The sequence below is a fragment of the Malania oleifera genome, chromosome 6 (genome assembly GCF_029873635.1).
Source record: "Malania oleifera isolate guangnan ecotype guangnan chromosome 6, ASM2987363v1, whole genome shotgun sequence".
NCBI classification, from domain to species: domain Eukaryota; kingdom Viridiplantae; phylum Streptophyta; class Magnoliopsida; order Santalales; family Ximeniaceae; genus Malania; species Malania oleifera.
The window spans coordinates 67,841,544-67,868,048 of NC_080422.1; the positions used below are offsets into that span (position 1 = coordinate 67,841,544).

General features: G+C 34.9%; 1 protein-coding gene across 1 annotated transcript; it reads left to right on the forward strand.

Moving 5' to 3' along the window:
• Window positions 1–3,678: 3,678 nt before the first annotated feature.
• LOC131157571 (uncharacterized) lies at window positions 3,679–26,295 on the forward strand. Its single transcript, XM_058111830.1, has 5 exons — window positions 3,679–4,062; window positions 6,688–6,881; window positions 21,075–21,159; window positions 25,802–25,867; window positions 25,972–26,295. Exons 1-5 carry the CDS (start codon window positions 3,979–3,981, stop codon window positions 26,062–26,064), a joined length of 522 nt encoding a protein of 173 aa, XP_057967813.1. The 5' UTR covers window positions 3,679–3,978; the 3' UTR covers window positions 26,065–26,295.
• Window positions 26,296–26,505: the final 210 nt, after the last annotated feature.

Consider the following 26,505-nt stretch of genomic DNA (forward strand, 5'->3'; position numbering starts at 1 on the left):
TTTTCGACTACTTGTCATCCTCAAATCGATGGTCAAACCCAAGTAGTTAATTGGACTTTAGCTACCTTATTACATGCGGTCATTCAAAGGAATTTAAAATCATGGGAAGAATGCATACCACTTGTTGAGTTTGCTTATAATAGAACTGTGCATGCTTCTACTAATTTTTCTCCATTTGAAATTGTTTATGATTTTAATCCTTTGAATCCATTGGATTTGACGCCGCTACTTGTGAATGAGATAGCTAGCATAGACGGACAACACAAGGTTGACTTGGTGAAGAGGATCCATGAACAAGCATGACAGCACATCGAAAAAAAGAGCTGATAATATTCATCTCAAGCCAATAAGGGGCGCAAGTTCATTACTTTTGAACCATGAGATTGGGTATGGGTGCATATGATAAAAAAGATGTTTCCTACTAAAAGGAAAACAAAGCTACACCCGAGGGTGATGGACCTTTTTAAGTGCTAGAAAAGATCAACGACAATGCATACAAGTTGGATCTACTAGGTGAGTATAAGGTCAATGCAGCTTTCAAAGTTTTTGATTTATCCTTTTTTGATGTAGGTGATGATTCGAGGACGAATCCTTTTTAAGAGAGGGGGAATGATATGAACCAACAAGCTCTGATTGCACAGGATGATCTGCACATGCAAAGCAAACCTATCACAAGAGCTAGAGCCAAGAAAGTTAAGGAGGCTACGCAAGGACTAATTGAAAAGTTGCTTGAGTAAGAGTCAATGAGAGCCATGGACACTAAAGAAAATAACTTTCTTGAAGAGCCTAAGATGGTAAATTGTCTAAAGACATGTGAAATTGGAACCTTAAGCCAATAGGGGCTATTTGAGGAATTTTTATTGTTTTAATTAAAATATGTGCTAAATAGTGGGTCAATTGTGTCAATTAAGCATGACATGTGACTTGCACATTTTTCATTAAATGACATGATACATGACATGTGACTTGCACATGTTTCATTAAATGACATGACATGTTTAAGGTTATGTGGGGCTATTTTATTAGGCAGATTGATGTCATAGCTTATTTTTATTAACTAAGCTGATGTCATGGGTTTTTTTTTTCTTTCTATAAGTAGCAAACTCTTTATTATATTGAAAAGAAATTTTTTGACTGAATACAATTCCAAGTGAGATTTATTTTTTTTCAAGTTCTTCATTGAACTTTCACCGAACTTATCAAATGTGCTATATTTGTGGCGTTCATCCATTAATTTGATATTCTTGGTTTGTGCTTCATGTCAAGCAATAGGTCAAGGATCCACTACCATGTCGAATCTTATTTTGGGTTTAAGATTTTGATAAATCTAATTTGGGGTCGCCGGACGTTCAGTCTTGGGGTTCCGTATCAATACATATATAATCCCAATCCATTTTATCTTACAAGAGTCTTATTTTTCTACAAAAGACAAAGACAAAATTAATTTTCTAGAAGTCACCTTTGAAAAAGAAAAAAGAGTAAAAGAAAAAGACTCTTCTAGAGAAGGCATGTTATACTTGTAAAGATGCATTACCATGACTCCATTATTGTAAAAGACAGAAGCCAACATCCTATCTTCAAGACTCCACACCTGTAAAGGACAAACTAAACAAAAGAATTTAAGTATTATTGGAAGACATGCAAGCGTTTTCCGGATTTCAAGTGTATTCAAGTCTACACAATGTGCACCAATTCTAGCTACAAAAGGATTACTACCCAAGAATTCAAGGTAGAACTTATAAAAGAGAGAACTTAGAAGTAACCTCTTTTGAAAGAAAATCTCCCTTGCAATCCTTTAAACTTGTAACCATTTTCAAATTTTAATTTCCATATTATTTTGGTTGTATAAGTTCCAAATGAAATTCAGTTGCTTCAAAATATATTCTTCATCTTTCAACAAGTAAGTTTGTAATTTCAAAGTTATTCTGAAGCCATTTTCATCCTCCTATTATATCTTCATGTGTATCTACTCGTTTATGCTTATTTCAATGTTTTTAAAAATTTTTATAGGAAAAGATAGTTTTCATAAATCTAATTTTTTAATTCAAAATTTAAAAATACAAATTGAATACTATCAAGAGGAAATAGATTATTGGAAACATAGATTAAATAGAAATAAATCTCAATTAGATTATGATAAATTAAGATACTTTTCATGTTACTTAGAAAAGCATAAAACACTATTGCCTATCCTAGTTGTCTAGAGATCTCTATTCTTTCAATAAGTAAGAAAATATTACTATTTTTAATTTAAAATATATTAGAAAATAATTATACAATATTTTATTATTTGTTACAACATTTCAATTATTGATAAAATATAATTTAATTTTGGAATGAAAAAAAGAACCATCTATTAATTTAAATTAACATTAAATAAGTTAAAAATTTTACATTAGTTATCAATACTATTTTTAACATAAATTAATGTGATACTCATATGTTATAAATATACATTAATAACAAAGTTATTGTTAGTTTAAAAATAATAATATCATATTATTTCACTTAATATAAAATAGTTAAATTTTAGATAAAAAATAATTAACATAATTATTAATTAAACTTTTAATTAGAAAATGCTAATATATTAATTTAAAAGATATTAAAAATAATTACATATTATTTTATTGTGTATTATGACATTTTAGTTATTAATGAAATATAGTTCAATTATGAAAGAAAGAAGAATCATATATATTAATTTAAATTAATACTGAATAAGTTAAAATTTTTAATTTAATTAATAGTATTATTTTAAATATAAATTAATACGCTAGTCATATGTTATAAATTTACATTACGAAGAAGATTATTGTTGATTAAAAAAATAATTTAATGTTATTTTACTTAATAAAAATATTTATATATAAATTTAAAATAAATAACGTAGTTATTAATTATAAAATATTAATATCTTTAATCTAAAATATATTTTAAAAATTACATATTATTTTATAATATATTATAATACATTAAGTAGTGATGAAGTATAACAACATAAAATCATACAATATCTATGATAAATATGAAAATTTAAATAGTACTTATTTTGAATATAATTAATATTTTTTATAATTTAAATATTTTTAAATTTAATATTTAATATTTATTAAATTTAACACTTTTTTTTTTCTTTTTAAGTTGTTACAATGTAATGGTCTTGGACACAACTCCGATGAGAATTGTCCACTTTGGACTACTGGCCTCATGAGTTTATCCTATGAAAGACGTGTCATTTAGTTGGAGCCCAAACCCTCCTTATAAGCTCAAGATCTCCTTAATACATATTTGATGTGGGATCGTGACAGATTCTCTCGTCCAATTTCTAACCTCCTCATCAATATGATTTTCCTTAGTACTCATCCTATATGAGTTTATGATAGGCTCTCTCGTTCGATTTCTTACATCTTTGTTAGTATGATTTCCCTAAGATACATCCGATGTGAAACCATGACGGGATCTCATCCAATCTTTGACGTTCTCATCAAAGCAGTTTACACTTTTGTATAAGATTCACTTACATGATAGTGTCTTCAAGATAGATCTACTCACATGATAATACTCCCAGCTGATACTAAATATAATGAGCTTTGACACAATTTCAATAAAGCATTATCAATTTTGGCCCACTAGTTTCATGTTATTAAAACGTCTTACTTAACTGGAGTTTAAACCCTCCTTTAAAATTTCCTTATCAAGCGGATGAGAGACGCCCAAACTTCAAAGTTGAAAGTCCAAATTCCATGTCATTAGCATGGAAAAAAGTACGGTTTTGCAGAGTTCAATATTTGGAGGGCATTTTCGTCCTCTCAGAAGCGACACAAGCTCGAATGTTGAACGGTCTCTCGACGGCTCTCGTTCCTGAGAATTGTCTGTTGTGGAAGGAAATTGTGTAGGCTATTAGGCTTTGGTACTTCGATCGGTTAGTTCGGGGACACTAGCTTGTCAATTAAGCAGAGGGAGAGAGAGAGAGAGATGGCAAACCAGGGTGCGAAGAAGCGGAAGGAGGAGAACACTCGCCATATGGCCATGTTGCTTCGCCTTATAATCGCCTGCAATGTATATCTTATCGTTACCCTCCCCCTTCATATTCCTTCTGTGTTCATTTTTGGTCATTGTCCTGATTATTGTTGAAACTATTTATAGCATTATCATTGTATATTTTCTCCGTTTGGTTGCTCTAAAAACTGCAATTTTTTATTTTTGTTCTTTTTTTTTTTTAAATAAAATTTATCATGGTTTTCTTTAACTAGTTTCAAGATTTGAAGTTAAGTTCAGCTGTTGATTTTTGCTCGGGTTTGCAGAATCGTAGTTTTTCTCGGAATCCAAATAGGGCAATTTTTTTACAGTTCCTTACTTTTCTCAGCAGCTGACTGGAGCTTTGTTCTCCAGAAATGTACAGCTTTATGTTTCAGTGTTGCAGTATTAATGTTAATTTGTAAATGTTACAGTTTGTGATTCTCAGTTTGATGTTTGTTGTGGTATCGGTTGTTTTATTCTGTTATCATTCATTTCTTTGATTAAAAGAAATTTCGCCTCTGCTTTTGAAAGAAAAGCTAAGGTGGTAGGCTGAGTGAAGATGCACAAAAGGGCAGTGGTTGGGGTTTTGTGTCAACATATTTGATCAATTATATGATAACCGACAGATATTGGGTTCGTTCACCAAAATTTTACCTGAAAGAATTCCTTCACCAAAACTTAGAAGATTGGTGGTAATTCACTAAATTTTTGGATTTCAAAATTTTTTTTTTAAATCAATGCCTTTGAGGTTCTATTTTTAGATAATTTGTTTTCTTTTGTTTTTGTTTGTTTTTTGTTTTTTTTATTTTTTATTTTTTATTTTTTATTTTATTTTCATAAATTGAATTGGTGATCATTTTTTTTTTTTGTGGTGCTAATGATAAAAACATGAGCAGAAGACACTGACATCCCTTGAGGTTTGCCAAAAATACGTTGGCTCTCCTGAGATTTCAAAAATATTAGGGATTTTCCCTAAGGTTCAAAACTCTCATAGACCTCCCAACGAATTTGATTTTTGAGACAATTGCACCGCTCAAAATTCTTGTCTTTTTGTAAAATACAAGGAAAGTTAGTGTCTTTTTAGCAAATTTTTGGGGAGGTTTGTGAAAATTTTAAAACCTTATGGGAGGTCCTTGGTGATTTTGAAACTTCAGGGGAGGTTAGTATTTTTTGCCCCAAGAACATTTTATTTTAGCACGACAAAGGAACATTCTGCTGGTTTTACAAATATGTATGTGTGTAGTTTTTGTTTTTTGTTTTTTAATATTTTTTGTTATGTTATGTTTTTGTTTTTTTAATTCTTTCTTTTTGGTTTTTTGGGAGGTAGAGGGTTTTGGTGATGCTTCTATAATTGCAAAACATATAGTTCATTTTAGGAATTGGGACTGACGGAGTCTTCCTTGGAGGATCTTGTTTGTAGATGATATTGTTTTGATTGATGAAACTACAGGTGGAGTAGACTTTAAGTTAGAATTATGGAGAGAACTTTTAGAAACTAGAGCTTTAGGATAAGTTGAAGTAAGATAGAATACATGAAATGTAATTTCAGTCATAATAGGAGGAATATTGAAGACAAAGTTAAACTTGATAATGAAGAAATCAATAGCACTAGCAGATTTTGATACCTTGGATCTGTTATATAAGCTAAAGGAGAAACTAAAGATGTAACACATAGAGTTAAAGTAGGTTGGGTAAAAGGGAGAAGTACTTCGGGTGTGCTGTGTGACTGTAGAATACCTTTAAAATTAGAAGAGAAGTTTTATAGAACGGCTGTAAAACGAACCATGCTGTATGGATAGAATGTTGGGTGACTAAGAAATAACATATCCAAAAAGTAAAAGTTGTTAAGATGAGAATGCGAATATGGATGAGTGGTATAACGTTAAAAGATAAACTAAGAATGAACATATTCGCGGTAAGTTAGGCGTAATTCTTGTAGAAGATAAGATAAGGGAGCGACGACTCAAATGATTGGCCACCTAAAACATAGACCACATAGTGGAGCAATGAGGAAGAGTGAGTTAGTTACTGTGACGGGCAGTAGAAGGGGAGGGGTAGACCGAAAATAACTTGGAATGAGTTAGTGAATAGGGATTTAATAGTCTTGAATTTTTCGAAGGAAATTTTCCATGATCGTATAATTGGCGGAAAATTATTCCTGTAGCCGACCCCACCTAGTGGGACTTAAGGCTTGTGTTTACTAAAAAATTTGCATGCATATTATGATAATGTCATGGTTGGCCCAAAATGTTATCTTCAATAGAAAATATTCCCCAGCCTTTGCAAACATGAAGCATTTGCTGTTATAGTTAATTGAATAATGATGATGTTTCTAAGCAAGTGGTTTCAATGTGGACACATAAAATTTGCTCTCTAGTGCCTTGCCTAGATGAAATAGTTGTATTTTGTAAGCTGTATGACCACGAAGCTCAAAGAATTGTTATCCGTTATCTAGTTGTTTGAATGAATTTTCAAGGCACCTAATGCCAATAATTATGTTCAAAATCCTACCAAGTAGGTTTAGTTTCCCAATTTTCCCTTTTCAATCTCCTCTTTCCTTTTTATTTATTTATTTTTGAAAATTGTGAATTGGTAATAACACATAAATTAGTTCTACTCCTGTTTTAAGGCATTATGCTGATGGTCCAAATTGTGGTTATTTAGATCATATATGTGGTGGTCCGGTTGCTGATCTTCCACTCCACTTTCACATGGAAGCATTGGGTTGGTCTTTTTGCAATGTCTTTGGCTTATGGATTTCCTTACCAACAACTTGCGAATATGGCAAACCCTACTTATGCTGCTGATGGAGAGCTTTTGGATGGTGGGTTTGACATGAGTACAGGTGGAGTTTGTGGGTATGTCTTTCTTGTGTTTTTGTTTAACTGTAAATCTTTAATGCATTCTATGCTTCCCCCCTCTTAATATATTGGGAGTATGGTTAATCTAAGCCAGCATCTTTGCCTGTTAGGAATCAGATGTTGGTGTAGTACTCCAACCAGGAATGTGCAGTTAATTCATTGCAGGATCAGGGTTCAATTGAAGTGAAGGTGGCTAAGTTGCTTCCATAGGATAAAACTTGTTATCAATTTATAAAATTCAGGCACCAAGTTACATTTCAGATGTTTTTCGGCCCAAAGTTACATTGATTTGATGCTTTTTGTAGGGATTTATTTTTTCATGCCTCACATAGTACATTAGATTCAGAATATCACTGCTAGTTCTTGATGAGTACAACTTAATCTCACTGCTAGCTGTTGAAGATTTCTAGATAATTGTGATAATGAGCTTTATGTGCTCCGCAATGCCTTTTGCTTTTGATTGGAAAATTGCTAAAAGAAACATTCTTTTTAATAACATGATATTAAAAAAATTATTTATTTATGACACATCTATGGTATTAAATTATGAACTTGTTTTTTTCACTCTTTAGATGATGTCCAAACCAAAATGCCTGGTAACATGCTTACTTTGGCCTGGGCGGTTTTACCTGGAGCATGGAATGATCCAGACTGCATATGCCTCTTGTTTCAGATTCTCAGAATGTTCGTGCCATTACCACTTCATGGTTTGTTAGGGTGTTAGCATTTTCTGGCAAGTAAGGTCTGATCATCTGTTAGCTGCTAGTGTTATGGCTGGGTCACTGAAGAAACCATCCAGATAACCAGGTTGCCTGCCCTCTGTATGTACCCGCCATTAGTTGTGTGTTAGTCCCAAGGTCTTAAACTTCAATTTTGACTAAAGTTTCGAGGCTTCAAAAGTATGGAAATTTTGATTCCATTGTCAATTTCAATGTCGATTTTAAAAAAAATTATGGAAATTAGTAGAAAGGCATGAAGTTCTGTTATGAAACTTTAGAAACTATTAATACTTTAATAGACATAATAAAGCACAATTTAGAAGTAAAATATTATAAATTTTAATTAAGTACATAAAGGACTGGTCTGTCGGGTATAAGGGGCAATTACCATAATACAATAATCAAATCATCAATTAATATAAATGAAATTCATAAAGCAGTGAAATGTTATTTATTATACAAATGCAGAAAATTAGACATAAAAGGTCTAATCAAATGTTGTAGCTGATATTCAAGTTTAAATTTTCAAAAATCTGAAAGATGTAAGATGTAACTTCTTGTAATAATCTTTAGTTTCAATATAAAAAGAAGATAAATTGAGAGAGAAATTTGAATGGGTGGCACTCTCACTTGTTCTCCTCTCTTGAAGCTCTTATTCCCCTTTCATTTTTGCTTAGCCAGGGTGAGCTCTTGCCATGAGAGAAAATTGTGTTTGGCATTCTGTTCAGATTGAAGGGAAATCCCTTGATTTGCTACTAGACAAAGCAAGGATGGCTTTGTGTTTCTGTCAGAGAGAAACCCAGCATGTAGTCCGTTTATTAAGGTTTTGTTGGAGGCAGTGAGATTGATTGCAGGAGGCTTGTCCTCAGTGGTTGGGAGATTCAGGAGTTTCTTGCTTGAAACTAGATTTGGGAGGACTTGAATACTGGATGGTGATTGGGTTAATGAAAATGGGTAAATTTTAGAAATAGGGTTATGGAATTGGAAGATATTTTCTGTTTTAATTTCAGGAGGGTATTGTTCTAGTGAATGGAGTTCACAGATGAACTTCAAAGTTCAATCAGTGATGGTAGTAACAGAAAAATAAAGATTCTACTCTGATGAAGGGCACTGTATCTGCTGTGCAACGAGGATATCGACTGTGAAAGGGAGTTGTGATGTCCAAAAAATGCCCATGTTTGTTCATAGTGGCATGTTCCAACAGAGAATGGTGATAAACTTTGAGGGTTAGCTGAGAAAGACAATCAGGGTGAGTGAAAGGCAGCTCTGTTGTTAGGGTTTCGAGTGAGATAAGTTGGGGTTTGAAGATGGTATGGTCTGGGTTTCTTTCCTTCACAATTGTACTGGATTTGGGCATTTTACTTTGTAAGATGGCTAGTTCTGGATTTATTTCTGATTAGGAGTGGGCCAAAGAGACAGCCTGGTAGGAAAATGTGGAGGCCCAGTTTCCAGGATTTAAATGGAAAGTTAATATGGCAGCAAATGTGGTCAAGGCCTATGATGGGGTTTTGAATGGCCAAATCCAATTTGATGGTGAATCATGTGGGCGCCAGATCCACCATTTGGATTTACTTAAACAGAATACTGTGCCCAATGAGTTAAGCAAGGAAATTGGGTGTACAATGCAAGAGTTAATGATTCACTTTGGGAGCTTACTTTCTTGCAGCCCTGCTAGATCTGGTTACCAGATGGAGAAGAAGAAGCTTAGTTAATCTTCTCTACAGATTAGGGGTAAGGAGGAGGTGCATGCTGCAGAGCAAGAGTTAACTGAGGAAAGCAACGGTCCATACAAGTGTAGGAAGCTGGCTGAGATCAGTAGTTCAGTACACGTCCATTTGTCAATGGGATCAGAAAGGGTGTGGAGAGGAGTTTTGAGGCAAAGGTGATGATGTTGGGGATATGGTTATGATTAGGGGAAAACTTGTGAAAATGTACTGGCAATGATGTTTGTGTTCGTTGGCGGGCTGGGCAGGCAGGTGTGGATATGGAAAACAGTTTTGATTCTGAATGAGTTGATTCTGATGGGAGATTGAAAAAAAAAATTTAAGAAGAAATACTGACCTTATGTTTGGAGAGACCTTGGATTTGGATTTGTATTGAATTTGGGTAAGATGGAATTTTAAATTGTATTGAAATTTGTCTAAATCCACGCAAATCCAAATTCAAATCCAAATCCAAATCCAAAATCCAAGGTCCAAAATCCATGCTCCCAAATGCAGCTAAGGTACTTTGTGATGTAGGACGGGAATGGTCGACCTATGTCCTACGATTTCAACCCTCACACAAGCACATACACTCAAGACACTTTGATTTAAGAACTCAATTAACTAAACATAAACACAATAAATCGAGCTTCATTTCACATGTTGTTGAATTTTTAAACGGTGTATGATGCTGTTCATAAATAAGTCCCTAGAGTTCTTTCACAAAGGAATCAAGTTAAATGCAGAAAGATGTTATTCAAAATTTTAAGAATTTAAGTTCTATTGTTAGCAAGAAATATTCCCCCAATTGATTTTAAACTAGTGAGTATCAATATTGAAGTCTAATGATTCAAATGTGGTATTCAAGTATGGAATTTCAGATTTCCAGCAAAGGCTTACAATATAAAATAAGGGTTCAAATTAGTTCTGTATTTACCAATAATACAATGGATGACTTGACAATATTCTACACAAGTTAGTCCACGCCTTAAGTTCTTCGTACAAGCTTTGAAATACCAACGAGCGCAGCAATGCAATGGAGTGATGGTGGCCGTGTGGGGATATGAAGGTGCTGGCCGTGTGGGTGTATTTGGGTGGAGGTTGTGTGGGGTAAGAGGGAGGTGATGGAGATGGAGTCGTTGGATAGATAGTGGTCTCTCACCACCTGATCTCCGGAGAGAACGCGTAGCCTCACACTACACAATCAAAACGATTGGACAAAGCTAACAAGCTTCAACAAAGCAATTTCCTTTCAATATTTCAATATTCAAACTTTTCCTCTACATAGTTCTTACAATGAAGGGGTATATATAAGCTAGCATGGGGGACACTAACAATTAACACTAACAATTCCCATACAAGCATGGGAGACAAAAAAAAAAAAAAAAAACAACTTACAAGACATAATAAATACTAAGCACAACTTACTAACACTCCAACTCATTAGACACTGAAAAGTAAGGTGTAGTCGTAAGAGGGGGGGGGGGAGGTGAATTGGATTTAAAAACTTTCTTTTAATTCCTTTTGAGAATTTTTAACTTCTTTTATTTCTTTTAACCAATTCTTAATTTGTTTGTTTAACTCTTTAATCACAAAAGAACTTAAATTCTTTTATCCAATCAACAATACTATTGCTTAGCCAAACAAGTAATCAATCATTCAACCAAACCAATCAAGCACAATGTTTAAACCAAATAACCAAATGATTTGTCAAGTATAAGTTAACTGCAACACTATTTGATTAATGGAAAATTCAGCACTCTTTGGAATATAAACACAAACCACTCAATATCAAACTTTAAACCATTTAATCACAATATAGCTTATGTTATCAGCCTTGGATATAAAATTGAATTAAGCCCTGTATATATGAAATGTTATGCTTGCTGATATAAAGCCCTGTATGAATGGATTTGCCTCTTTAATATGATGTGTAATATAGAATCCAACACTTTTCCCAATATTCAAAATCCAAATAAACTCTTAGTTAATTTATCTTTGAGATGTTTAACCAAGTAATGTACTCCCGTATGGTTTCCGCAAAATATGGTTTAACCAACGTACTCCCTTTCGATTTCTGCAACCCAAATCAAAATCAAATTTCAAGTTTACTTGATTTCCAAATATACGTAGTATATATGATTTCCAATTTAAACCATTCACGCAATTTAAATATGTACTGAAAATAAAGAGTAGGGAAAGAGAGAGTGAGACGGAGATTTTTACGAGGTTCGGCTTATACCTAGCCTGTGTCCTCGCCTTTGGTAAACCACCACAGGATTTACTAAACCTGTTCCTTTAACGGGCGGAACAAACCTTTACAACACTCCTTGGGCAAGTCTAGAGCCCGCTTTCTCCAAACGATATCCCCTCGTCCGGTCACTCCTTAATTAGGTTAGAGTCCGCCTCTCTAAGTAATATCCCCTTGCTTAGCCAACGATCCAAACAATCCTTGGAATCGTTAATCTATAAGAAATAAATTAAATAGATGCGTACAAAGAACTTGCTCCTCAAAGAGCTGGTTAGTACACTAATTACAGCACAACTAATATACTTCAAAGTAAATAACAATATGGAAATTAACTTGAAGCTCAATGAAGTATATCACCGATTAATTCTTTTAATGATTGAAAGATTTAGAATTTGTAGCACAATTCCAGTGGAAGAAGATCAACAAAACTCAGTTGAATTCGTGCACAATATGTGAGTTTGAGAGCAAGAAAGAGCCTTGAGAATTTTAGAGCAATTGAGAGAGATTTTGAATTTTTGCTGAATTGAATTCTTTTGTGTATTGATTCAATGATCTTTGAGGCTTATTTATAGACTTGAAAAGGTATGTAACTTGATCCCCAAGTGTCTTGGAGTATTCCCCAAGTTTTTACAAATTTTGAGCCCCAAGCAACCTCATTTAAAAATTTTACCGTTATGTAAAAAATTCAAGACAGCCGCGTGACAGATGACTGTCCATTTGGGCAGTTGTCTGTCCAGTTAAACCAAAGGGGCAGAAAGGTGGCAGTCGGCTGTTCAAACTCACACAGATGCCTCAAAGTGCACTAGCAGTCGATTGTCCAATCCTTGACAGTCGTCTGTCAAGCTGTCAGTTTCGAGCACCCTTCAGTCTTTTGGTCATAACTTTTTTTGTATAACTCCAAATTTGATGATCTTGGTGTCAAATGAAAGCTAAGAGAAAATCCTAAAACTTTCATGTTGAACACATTTTAAAATAAGGAGTTTTTGATAGAGAAAAATGCACCTCAATTCGGATGTGGAAAAATTGACAGCATTTGAGAAATCCTCTTTTTGGTGCTTTTCATTCCAAAATTGATTCTAACCTTTTTGAAACAATTTTTGACCTTATAAAAATATTTTCCAAGTATGTTCAAAGGTATTTAGGTCCAATAAATTTACCTAAGAGTTTCATGCATCCATATTGAAATTCTTTGAAGTACTTACATGAAATTTTCTAGACTCTTTCGAATTTTCAATTCTTGAATTCCTTGAGGTCTTCATGCTTGCTTCATCTTTCTTTGAGTTTTCATCAAGTTCTCTTTAATCCTCATGCTCTCATGATCTTCAAGCTTTATCTTTAAATCCATTTTTAAATCCATGCTTTAAGCTTCATATTGACCATCCTTCTTTGAAATATAAACTTTCATGAATTCTTTAACCTTGCATTCATCATTGAGTCCTAAAAATGTATCACTTAAACAAAGTATGTTAAGTTCTACTTGTTTGTTAGTATCAAAATAGGATATTAAGCCTTGTCAGGCCAACAGACACAATAAATGATAACACAACTTACAACACACACAACTTACTCAGACATGCACATGCAAGCAAGCAAGCAAGTTGTCTTACAAGATTACAAATTAAATATAAAACAAAAGTCAAATGGAGGTCCAATTTCGTGTGGGGCCCACATGGATCATGAACTCGGACTTGCTTTGGCATCTCTACTCGGGTCTCTCGAACTGAAAAGTCTTTAAAACAAGTCTTCAAATAATCCATTCAAAATCTACAAACAATTATGAACCGATGTGGACATTGGGAGGTCGTCCACGTGTCATCATGTTGGCAAATGAAATGTGGACATCAGGGGGTCGTCCACGTGTCAGCATATCAGCAAAGGAAATGTGGACATCGGGAGGCCGTCCGCGTGTCACAACATCTGAAAATGACATAGGTTGGGCATGTTGATCCCCATTACTTTGTGTGTTGTGGACTCTTTGAGTGGTAAAAAGGGGGATGCGGAATAGAGGGGGTAGCAAAGGTGAGCAAAAAAGAAAATGGGGTGATGTGTTGATTACTTAAAGAGTGATGACACTATGTTTGATCATGATGGTGGTCTGCTTTTGGAAGAGTTTTGGGAATAATATGGTTATGTTTCTGATTCAATCGATTTACTTGGGGATCTATTTTGTGTTCATCCATTGGCAATGAAAGGTTAAGAGGGTCTTTCTATCTTTGAAGATGATAGAATGGGTTACGAGTAGCCGTGTAGGGATAGGATTTTGCCTACTCCTGCGGAGGAGATAAATGGAAGGACTTAGAAGCTCAACAACTATTGGAAAAGATGGGGCTGTGGTTGTTTAATCCTAGAGGTAACAAAATTCTTCTGGATGAGGGTAAAGGAATGAAGTAGGGACAGTGGGAATTGGCCAACCTGCAGTGTTTGTTGGATTTTAATGGGAAGGGTTTAAAGAAAGGCTTTCTTAGCTAGTTGTTTTAATTGGGTTTTTTTATTTTTATTTTTTATTATCTGTTTTCTATTTTCATTTTTTTTTTTGAGGATTTCTTGTTGTCTCCTTTTAGATTGTAATCTCTTCCTTTCTTAAGTCAATTTCTTTATTATAAAAGAAGTGGGTTTTGAATCTCAAACTTGAATTTCAAAGAATTTCATTCTATAGTTTAAATTTTGACAATTTTTGCTAAAATTTGAGATTTTGAAAAATTTTGAATGGTTTTGCATACTTTGTGTGTCACAGTTAGAAGTGTTGGACCAGAGCCAGGCGCAATGCAATTACTATGTATTTTGTATACTGATTCTTTAGTGCATATTGCAATTACTATATTGTACACGTACTGATTCTTTTAGTGCTTAAAGTGAATTTTGCCTCATCTTTATTTGGTTTTTCATCTACTATGGTTTCTCTTGTAAATGTTGGCGTCCTTAAAGGAATTGTTATTTTATTGCTGAATCAGTTCGTAGAACTTCAATGTCTTCTGATTCTGAGATATGCTCTAATACGTTTATTGACAAGTTAGCCTGTAATGATTTGAAAATTGGATTAAGTCCCTCAAAAGAATTAGTGACGACTCACTGGGGAGTATCATGAAGTGTTGAGGTTGGTAATTAGAAGTTTTCCACCTCAGAAGCACTCTGCAAATGATATGGGTGGATTTAGTTTGCAGTAAAGATGAATTATCGACTATCTTGTACCCATCTTAGCTTTGCTTAGAAATTTGGTTAAGCCCCTGATTTCTACATTTACAGATAAAATTCTGTTATTTTAATCACAGTGCAGCCATTTGGTGGTCCAACCTAGTGCTTTCTCATTGAAATTCAATGCTGTTGACATATAGCCAGCAGTGTGGGTGCCTCAATCAGCTTCCTATTTGAGAAAAAAAACCAAGCATGGTGCTGACCTTGTCATAAGATAATGCTTAGGCAATGAATGCACACATTTAAGAGTTTCCTCTGTTTGTATTACTTGTCATCTTTGATTCTGTTGATATTCTGTGGTATTTAAGCTTTTTCTTTCTATATTTTAAATTTATGCTCTTCATCTTGTTCACGAATTACCCAAAATGACGAACTTTTTATTGAATAACAACACAATGAGCATAATGTACATCCACACCTTTCTATCTACCTAGTGTTGATAAGAAATTCCATTTTCTAGTATAATTATTTTTAAACACGTGATAACTTGATAAGCTACAAATGGATGATGCTGCATTCTACTTCTCTGCTTTAATCAGTGGTGTGAATCTGAAATAAATTGAAGAATCAAGGACGAAAATGCAGCAGTTGGGGTTAGAGATGAAGAGAAGAAGAGGGGAAAAAGAATGGTCTGCAGTCCTCCTAGAGCCTTATGTACAGATCCAGGTCTGCCCCCTTATTTATTAATACGAATAAAAAAGATTTAAGGACAAAAAGGCCCCCACTCATACAACCTGATTATTAAAAATAACTTATTTTCTTCCAACAACCCCTGTCCAGCTGGATGTGTATAAATATCACCTAACCCCAACTTGTCACAACCATTAAACAATTGGCCTTAAATAAGGACTTTGTGAAAACATCACCTAATTGATCAGCAGATTTCGCAAATGGAGTCCTCATTACATTCTTCAAGACAGCATTCTTCACAAAATGATATTCAACTTCAATGTGCTTTGTCCTCTTTTGAAATGTTGAATTGCTTGCGATATAAATTGCAGCTTGATTATCACCCACAAACAAAAAAAAAAAAAAAAAAAAAACCAAGCCTTAAGTCCCACTAGGTAGGGTCGGTTATATGAATCATTTCCCCCCAATTTATGCGATCATGGACCATTTCTTTTGACAGATTCAAGGATATTAAATCCTTATTCACTATCTCCTTCTAAGTTATTTTAGGTCTACTCCTACCCCTTCTATTGCCCCTATCAGTAACTAACTCACTCTTCCTCATTGGTGCACTATGTGGCCTACGTTGCAAGTGTCCATACCATATGAGTCGTCCCTCCCTTATCTTATCTTCTATAGGAGGTACACCTAACTTACCACGAATATGTTCATTTCTTAATTTATCTTTCAATGTTATACCACTCATCCATCTAAGCATTCTCATCTTGACAACTTTTACTTTTTGGATTTTCCGTTTCTTTGTTGCCCAACATTCCGATCCATAAAGCATAGCTGCTCTTATAGCTGTCCTATAACCTTTTAATTTTAAGGGTATTCTACGATTACAAAGCACACTTGAAACACTTCTCCATTTTACCCAACATTCTTTAACTCTATGCATTCCATCATCTTCAATTTCTCCTTCAGCTTGCATAATGGATCCAATGTATCAAAATCTACAACTGCTAGTTATTTTTTCATCATCAAGTTTAACTTTGTCTCTAATATTCCTCCTACCATTACTAAAATTACATTTCATATATTCTATGTTATTTCTACTTATCCTAAAGCCTCTAGGTTCAAGAGTTTCTCTCCATAATTCTAACTTACCTTCAACTTTGTCCCTAATTTCATCAATTAATACAATATCATTTGCAAACAAATACACCATGGAACCTCCTTTTGAATACTCTTAGTTAGTTGGTCCATCACTAAAACAAAAAGATAAGGGCTCAAAGCAGATCCTTGATGTACACCTATGGTGATTGGAAATTCTCTAGTTTCTCCATCTATAGTTTTTACACTAGTCATTACTCCATCGTACATATCCTTAATGACATCAGTATACCTACTATATACACCCTTTTTTTCTAAAACCCATCATAGAACTTCCTTAGGTATCCTATCATATGCTTTCTCTTGGTCAATAAATACCATATACAAGTCCCTCTTCGTTTCCCTAAAACCAAATTGATTTTCTGAGACCTTCGTTTCTAACCTTAATCTTTGTTCAACTACCCTTTTCCATAGTTTCATCATATGGTTCAATGTTTTAAAAGGCATTCCTAAGGTGGGCCTCAAGGCGTTTTGGGCTTAAAACACCCTAAGGCGTAATAGGAAAGGCGAAAAGCCTAAAATGCGTACGTCTTTGGGGAGAAGATGTACGCCTCAGGGGAAAAAGCTCGTATTTTACGCCTCAAATTGGAAGGCGTACGCATTTCTGGATGGTCTCGACGAAACTTTTGTAAACGATTCCTCCAACTCCTCCCTCTCCGACTACTCGACGTAGCTCTCCGACGATTCCTCTAGCTCCTTTTCCCTCTTTGACGACTCGACGTAGCTCTCCAACAATTCCTCTAGCTCCTTCTCCCTCTCCGACGTCTCGACGTATCTCTCCGACGATTCCTCCAGCTCCTTCTCCCTCTCCGACGACTTAACGAAACTTTCCTCCGATTCCTTCTCCCTCTCCGACGACTTGACGAAGCTTCCTAGCTTTCCTCTAGCTCCTTCTCCCTCTCTGATGATTCCTCCAAGCTTTTGTCTCTCTCCGACGTGTTGTGGATTCCAATTTGATCTGCCTATGAACTTTGGTCATTTAGAAATTAGTGTAGGATGCTTTAATTTGGGTTTTCTCTTCTTTTATAATGTGCCTCATGCTTATTTTTTAACATATTATTTATGTTTATTATGTCAAATTGGCTTATATGATATTTAAAAATAATATTTTATTTATTTTTTCATTATTCTAAAATTTTTCTCATTTTTTTTACTATATATAAATTAATTTTATTTTATTAATTATTTTAAAAAATATGGTCCCAAAATGCTTAGGCCTCAATGCCTTGAGCCTTATGCCTTGCCTCAAGGAGGGTAAAACGCCTCGCCTTATGCCTTCGCCTTTTAAAACACTAGTATGACTCATAAGTTTAATTCCATTATAGTTATTACAATTTTGAATATCTCAATTATTTTTGTATATAGGTTTAAAAGTGCTTTTCCTCTGTTCATCTGACATTTTCTTAGTTTTTATAATTGTATTAAATAAATTAGTTAACCATATAATTCTATTATCACCTAAGCATTTCCAAACTTCAATTGGGATGTTATCTAGTCCTATAGCTTTCCCATTTTTCATCTTTTTGAGTGCAAACTTAACTTCGTTTACGCTGATTTTGCGAATAAATCTCATATTTTTAGTTTTTTTCTCATTTGACAATTCTAAGTTTAAGCCTTCAATTTTGTTTTCATTAAATAACTTACTAAAGTAACTTCGCCATCTTTCTTTAATGTCTTCGTCCGTAACCAAGATAAAATCATCCTCATTCCTCACTTTTTATACATTTTACATTTCCTAAGTCCTTACTCTTCCTTTCTCTAGCTTTGGCAAGTTTAAATATATTTCTTTTCCATTATTTTGTATCTAATCTATCATACAAACTATTAAATGATCTTCATTTAGCTTCACTAACGACTTTTTTTGCATCTTTTCTCACCTCTTTATACTTTTCAAAGTCATCCCTGTTTCTATATTTTTGCCACGTTTTATACCAAATTCTTTTTGTCTTTACAGTTTTTTGTACATCTTTGTCCCACCACCAACTTTCTTTGCAATTCGAGAATCTTCCCCTTGATTCACCTAAAATCTCTTTTGCTATCTTTTTAATAGAGCTAGCTAATCTACTCCAAAGAGTATTTGTATCTATCCCATCCTCTATAGCCCAATCCCCATTTTGATCATTTTATCGTTAAATTTTATTATTTTATATTTTTTCTTCCATTTTTAATACATATACCTAACACTAAGACTCTATGTTGTGTGGTTAGGCTTTCACCTGGAATAACTTTACAATCCTTGCATGATAAACGATCTACGCTCTTCGTTAAAAAAAAAAATCTATTTGACTTCTATTTTTTCCACTTCTAAAGGTTATTAAGTGTTATTCTCTCTTCTTAAAGCAAATATTCATTATACTAAAATCATACGACATAGCGAAGTCTAAGGCCATCTCCCTAGGCTCATTTTTGTCTCCATATCCATATCCTCTATGCATCCTCTTATAATTTTTATTATCCCTTCCAACGTGTCCATTTAGATCTCCTCCTATATATATTTTCTCAATCCTTGGTATACCTTGTATAATACTATCCATATCTTCCCCAAATTGTCTCTTAAGATTTTCTGCTAAGCTGAATTGAGGAACATCAGCACTAATGATATTTATTAACTATTGTCCTAATACCATCTTAATTTTTATAATTCTATCCCCTACTCTATTTACATCAACGACGCTATCTTTTTAAGTTTTTGTCTATAATAATTGCTACTCCATTCTTATTTTTTTCTTTTCTAGTGTACCAAAGTTTAAATCCTAATTTATTAATTTCTCTAGCTTTCGTCCCCACCCATTTAGTTTCTTGAGGGTAAATTATATCAATTCTTCTTTTAATCATTGTGTCCACAATTTTCATGCTTTTATCCATAAGTGTCCCTATATTCCAAGTTGCTAATCTAATCTTAGTTTCCTGAATTAACTTCTTTACCTACTCATGGCCAGAATGATGCAAGAACCCTCGCATATTTGACACTGTACCCTGGCGCCAATACGGCGCGTCGCTTCGGGGCGACAACCTAGCTCACCCTTGCCCACTTTTCGCTACACGTGGGTGGTACAAGTGCAACGCGTCACTCGTAGGGGACGCCCTAGCAAATATTCGGTAAGGATTCATATCATAGTGATCTAACAAATTTTACGCTGACTGTCAGCTACCTAACGCAACCCTTTTCCTTTACCCGGGCTTAGGACCAACTGTGTGAAAAAATTAAGACGTTAAGTGCATCACAGGCAGAGTTGATTATCACCCCCCCAAAAAAAAAAAAACATATCTATTGTCTTCTTTACCTAGAATCTTATTTTTGTAATAAGAGACTTCAGCCACATAGCTCATTATTCTGCTTTAGCAATTTGCATTGGATCTTGTTACAATAGTTTGTTTCTTTTTATGCCAGGTGGCTGGATAACCTCTCACAAACATACAATATCTAGTAGTAGATGCTCAATCATCAACAGAGCTAGCCCAATATGCATTAGAGTATTCCATGATCTCATAATTTTATTACATTTATATATCAAATCTTTGCCGGGAGAGCCTTTGAGATACTGCAAAATCCTACAAACAACATTCCAACATGGTTGTTTAGGATTTTTTCATAAAACCACCCCATTGCAAAAGATATGTTAGGTCTAATGACAGTCAAGTAGATTAACTTGCCAACCAACTGCTTATATCAAGGTTTGTCCTCAGGGTCTTGTCCAAGATCCCTGTTCAACTTCGTGCTAGGATACATAGCAGTATCGATTGTTTTAGCTCCCCACAAACTAGTCTCTTTTAGCAAGTCCAAGGTATATTTTTGATGAGATAGAGTCAACCCCTTCCTACATTGTATAATTTCAGCTCCAAGAAAGTAATGCAGTGCTGCTTTGGTAACTGCCTGTAATAATGATATCATCAACATAAACAACAAGTATCACTTGTTTCCTTTTTGCAGACAAAGACCAAATGATTAGACTAGCACTAGATAAGGCCTAATGTAGAGATCAACACTTAGAATGTCAAACTGGGCTTGAGGAGATTGCTTAAGACCATAAATGGCCTTATGCAACCTACACACAATACCATCCCGTCTCTGAGCCATATACCTGGGCTTCCTACAAATCTCCATGCAACTTTATTCTCTCTTTGTGCCTGTGACTCCGTTCCCACTTAGGCTTTCAATTTTGCACCTTTTTAGTATCTGTGGCTGAGTAATGGGAGGAGAAGTTTGGCAGATAATTAAAACAATAGAAATTGTTCTTGGTGTGGCAGAAATAGTGAAAAATTACTAACTGGCGCATCTCCATATCTGCATAAAAAATTGGTCTTGGTGCAGGTACTGTCCTCTTTGGGGTTTTCCTCTTCTTCCATTTCTTCTTTCTCTTTAACCTTATTAAATGTTTTATTGGGTTCCTTTTTCTAATTTTAAGAAGATCTAGAATCGAGTAGATATCGAAGATAGATCTAAAGCCTCTTTACTCTTGAGCTGTGGTCAATATTAGTTGTTGATTATTTATTTGTAATATTAAATGCAGTTGTGTCTTACAATTGCTTATTGTTGCAGGTACTTACATGACGTTATCTATATCACAAGTTTTGTACAACTCATGTCCATCATCTCTGACAAATTTTGGTACACATATTTAGTGGTAAGATCCATTCCTGAATTTTCTTATAAATGTTATTCACACATTCGTTGGTATCGTTCTTGAAGTTATGTGAAAGAAGACTTCTTACCATCCCACTTATGTGTGGACATTTTTTAATCAATTTATTGTGAGGTGAGATTGTCTTTTGGGGTAAACAATATATTTTTGCAAGCATATTTTCTTGTTTGTCTGTGCGTGTTTGCATGTTACAATAGCTTAGAGATGGTACAATTCTCAATATACATCAGCCACTGTTCATTCTTTGGTGGCAAACGAGTGGATAACCTTGAGAGTAGCACAAAGGCTTAGAGAGGAATCATGTTAATGTTGGAATCTGCTTTTCAGATACTCTTGGACTTGTATGAGGGAATATGTTTTAAATTTGGCCACTTTTAAACTTGCAATGTGCACCAATTGTATTTAACAACAGAAAATGTGTAAAATGGAAAAAATAATCACAATTAGTTTTTATCAAATACTTTTGCATGAAAGTGTGAATGTACTGGACCAAAGACATGGCACTGCTACCATACTTTTGTGTAAAGACATGCTTGCATCATCAGAGTTGCTATTATGATCACTGTCAATGACTCAACTGTACTGGACCACCTTCTGCTATTGTCCATTGCCAGCTACTACTATCATAAAGCATAGTTTTAAATCATGGTAGCAGGTAGCATAACGTAACTGTAACGAGTGTAACGGGAAGCAGGAGTAGCGGATGTTACATAACCGGAAATGGGTGTGATGGCCATGAAATTTTTTAAGCACACACAACCTTGCGCATATTAGTGTACTTGCATGTTTTAAGCTCTTAATCCTTCTTAGAAAGAGTTTGTTTATTTTGGATCTTTAGTTCAACTAAGTTGTTTGGTAAGGGCAAGAAGTTTACTTTTGTTTTAAACCATCATTGACAAATAAATTACATGTGTGTTTATATTTATACTTCTCATTGTTCTTATGCGTGATAAATTCTTATGTGTGCTAACTTAATAAAACAAAGTACATTATACACTCCTTTAATCTATTACACATAAGGCACATGAATAATACAACTATACAATAACTAGAAAAGAAAGAAGGTTGAAGTTGAAAAACAGAAACATAAATATCAAAATTTTTATATTATCAAAATAAAATATTTTCCTAGCAAGTTAGTATTCAAATTGCTAATTAATGCTTCTATTGTGAGTACCTTTTTTTAAAAAAAGTAATTTTTTTTTTTCATTATTATTATTATCATTCTCATTATAATCTTTTCCCCTTCGTGCCATGTGTATTGAGAATCATTTCTGAAAAAGAAAAAAGGGGGGGGGGGGGGGGGGTTGCAAAAGTGAGAAGAAAAAGTAGAAAACAAAATAATTTTTTGGTTTAACAGTGCTGTAGCGGTTACATAACGGCCATAGCGATCTTTACGTAATGGTCGCAGTCCGTAATGGTAGCTACTGAGCATGATTTTTCTTCCCACCAATTTGGCGGCATGTATAAGTATTGGGAACTCAAGAAACCATTATGTAACGGCATTACATGATGGTCACCACCGTTATTTAAAACCCTGATCATGAAGTTAAGACCTGTAAAAAAATAAACTGTCTCTGCATCTTTGTTGCATGAAGTTCAGCTTGCAACAGTAAACCAAATACCAAGGGTGGGCCACTGTATGTGATGTTGCACACCAAATATGGATGCATCAAGGCAGAATCTAGAGACAGCTGCAATCCTACACCATGGTTGGAGTTTCATCTGCATCAGAATGTTTTTATGAACTGTTTGCAAGCCATAGATTGCAGATTGCTTGCCCTTGTTCTCTGCAACCCTAAAATCTCACTTGAACTCTCCCTTCCAGTAGCCCTTCCTGTAGCCTCATTCATCGACAAAGCTTAGACTGCAGCCCCCTCATAGATGCAGCTGCCATTGTTGCAGGAAGTTATGGTTCCCACTTTTTTGCAGGCTTTGTGCTTGAGAGACCCCTTTTTTCCCCCTTTTAAACCCAAACCGGGCAACCCAGTCTTAATCCTAATGCTACTTAACCCCAACCACAACCAACCTGACCCATCTTGTTCCAGCCCAAGCCCAAGTGATGCCCTGGCCAAAGCCCAGAGTCAACCTATATTAAAACTAGCTTCATTAAGTTCACATTCAAACCCATTAGCTCCATAACCTGAAAACAAACTGCCAGATGGGCCACAATCCTGTTTTGATCTCCAACACTTATTGATTCTTGCCAGTTTGGTTGCCTAGGATCAGTTAGAGCCTGCTTGTTGGAGAGGTTGCATGCAGAATTTTGTGGAGATAGCATGGTCCAACAGCAAAATATTCGGGAAATCATGGGACATAGCTACAAGTTTCACATCGTTCTGGGTTATTTGGATACCCTACTGAATCAAGAAGGGATTGCAAATGACAGCCCTGTTCCTAGTCCAACTATCATACAAAATCCTGCAAAGAAAGAACAAAATTCTTTCCTAGCAGTATCAGCACATTTTAAGAGGTTTAGGAGAACATAGATGATTCATGATGTTTAATGAAAAATGAAATATCAGAGTTGATTATGAGTAAGCCATTATTGTAGCTTGAGCTTAAACCACTCAAACTAGAAGAACCCAAGAAAAATGATGGATGTGCCATCGTTGAAATTTGTGTTGAAGTAAAAAACTATGAAGGGTAAACAGTCAAGGAGTACATTTCTATTGAGTTAAAAATTGAAGACATGAATGAGATTGTATATGTGGAATTTATTATTCCCAGTAAATTTGCCTTCATTTACTATTCCTACCTACAGTCCTGTTTAGTTTTGAAAGCCACAGATTGTAATGCTATTCCTCAGTTCTTAATAGTTCAAATGTTCAAAATTCGAGGTCTAATTTTTTCACAGCTGAGGGAGGATGATGGAGATGTGTTCAACTCAAAAGCCAAAGATTGAGAATTGTGGGAAGTATTAGAAATTTGGGATTTGTTGGAAGCTATCATAATTTTTTATTATTTTGGAATTTTTCTTGATATGCTAGGGTATCCTTTATGGCTATGCCAAGTATCTTTTAACTTTGGACATTGGTATTTGGGGTCATGATTGAGCCCCAGGTATCTTAATCTGATAATTACCTAGCTGTAAGCTGTTTTTATTTGGGGTTGAATAGTTTGAATTTAAGTTTTTAGGGTTTACCCAATCTGGAAAATGCTGAAGTGGCATACCAACTTGGCTGCTTTTATATTATCCTAAAAAAAAATAAAATTAAGGGGCCTTAAAATAGACAAGAAGACTTGGTTACAGCATCCGAGTGTTTTACTCTTCTCCCATAGGGTAGAGTGCGACTCCCTGTATTGTTCCTTTCTGGCATATGTATCATTGTTAATTTTTTTGTGCCTAGACATCTGATAATGGATGTCCGTTCCTAGGATTTTTGAAAAAGATTTGGTAAGCATCCAAACCAGCATCAGCTGAACTAACTTATCCAGTTTATCCTGAAGCAGCATTTCTCAAGATAGCATTCCCCCACATTTCTATCCAGAAGCAGGTCCAGTTCCGCCCAATGCTCCTGTGTCCTGGAAAAAATTGCATGGTTGTGCAGTTATGCTTCAGATGCTTCGCCATATAATACATCAACTCAGTTCCCATTCTAGAATGCGAAACGTTTTGGTTCATGGAATAGGAATGGGATGGTGGTGTGGCACATGCTACAAAACTTGGAATGTTAGGGTTATACTTCTATGGATATATTGGTTGAAAAATTTGTAATGGCACTTGTGTATTTTGGGGAAGATGTTTAAGTGTTTGAAAATCTAGTAGAGATTTTCTTTTGTGAAATTGATTAATGCTGCACTTTTGACTGATAAAAAATAAGTTATGTGAAATATATTGAATTAAGACATTGGATCTTCAGATTTAGTGTTCTGAAAAAAAAATGTGCCACATTTCGGAATGTTTGTACCAATACATGGTTCACTAGATTTGGGGCTTTTAGTAAACTATGGTTTTTTACCCCTTTATGTGTGTGAGCAAAAGGTCTTGTGCCAAGGAGAGCATTGAACAACTTGTGTGTATTGGTGATTCACTGTAGCTGAGGGTTTTAAATCAGAATAAGTTGGTCTGTTGATTTGAGGAAGTTTTGAGATGAGCACATAACGAGCCTACAATAATTTTGAAATGAAAGGTGGTTATTTGATTTGTTTTCTGTTCATTATTTTGGTGGGAGGCCAATTTGCTGTTGGTTTATTTGTTTCCCTGTAAGAAAAAAATGGTGCAACTGCTGTTGGTTGTTAGAATTTGCTATGATTCTGAGTGTATTTAAGTTGTGCGGTGATTTCAGTAGATTTTACATTACAGCGATGGCGATGTGATATGATCATATGCGTGGCATGGATGAATATTTTGAATCGTGGTCCTCGACCCATGATTGATGTTTGCCATTGAAAATCTAACTGTGCGTGTGCTGTGATATTCACCATGATCTGCATCTTCAATGCAAATGATATACATTTTGCAGATTGAATTGTACTTCTCCATATCACATGGTACTATTTGTTCCTCGACTTCATGAACTCCGAGAACTTGCTGAAACAATAGAGCATTGGGGTGGGTGGGGGTGAGGGGAGGAAGTGTACTTCTATGCCATTGATTTTTTCTTCTCACGTTGCTTTCCAGATACCAGCTTTTGGAGCTTACAAATTTTCTGGTCTAATTAAAGGATTTTTGCCTCAAGGTTCAGAGGTACTCTTGGTCTCCCCTGGCTAAAAATTCCCTTTTACACATATGGGCAGTAGAAGGCATTTATATGCGCCAGTGGAAAATCTGAGTTGTGTCATGTTTCGCAGGGGAACGCGGAGGACGGGAAGACTCGTAAGAGGAGGGAAAAGATGGAGAAAAGGGCTTCAAGGGCAAAATTTGTGAAGACAAGAAATAGATAAAATCTACATTTGAAATGCACATAAGACGGGCCTTCAGTTCAAACTAATTTTGTTGTATTCTGATCGTGGCTGCAGCGGCTGCCGCCATCCGCAGGAGATGGGCTTGGCTGCACTGTGTCCCGATAATTTGTATAACAATGCTGTCGCAGAATAAGGCTATACATTTTAAACCAGTTTCAATTTCAACAAAACCAAAGAAAGAGATGCTTAATCAGATGCTTATTTTTGAAACCTGATGTATTTTTTCTCGGGAAAACTGAGCGAGCGTGTGGTATTGGTTTTTCAAAAGCAGGGCAGACAGTTTTTCTTTTCTTTTTTTGTTCCTCGTTAAATTTATAATTTAGGTGCATCCTTGTAAGGTTCGAGGAGATGGATTCTTCCCATCCAATTAGTGAATTCAAGGGTACATTAAGGTAGGGTATTTGTGAACAATTTAAAAAT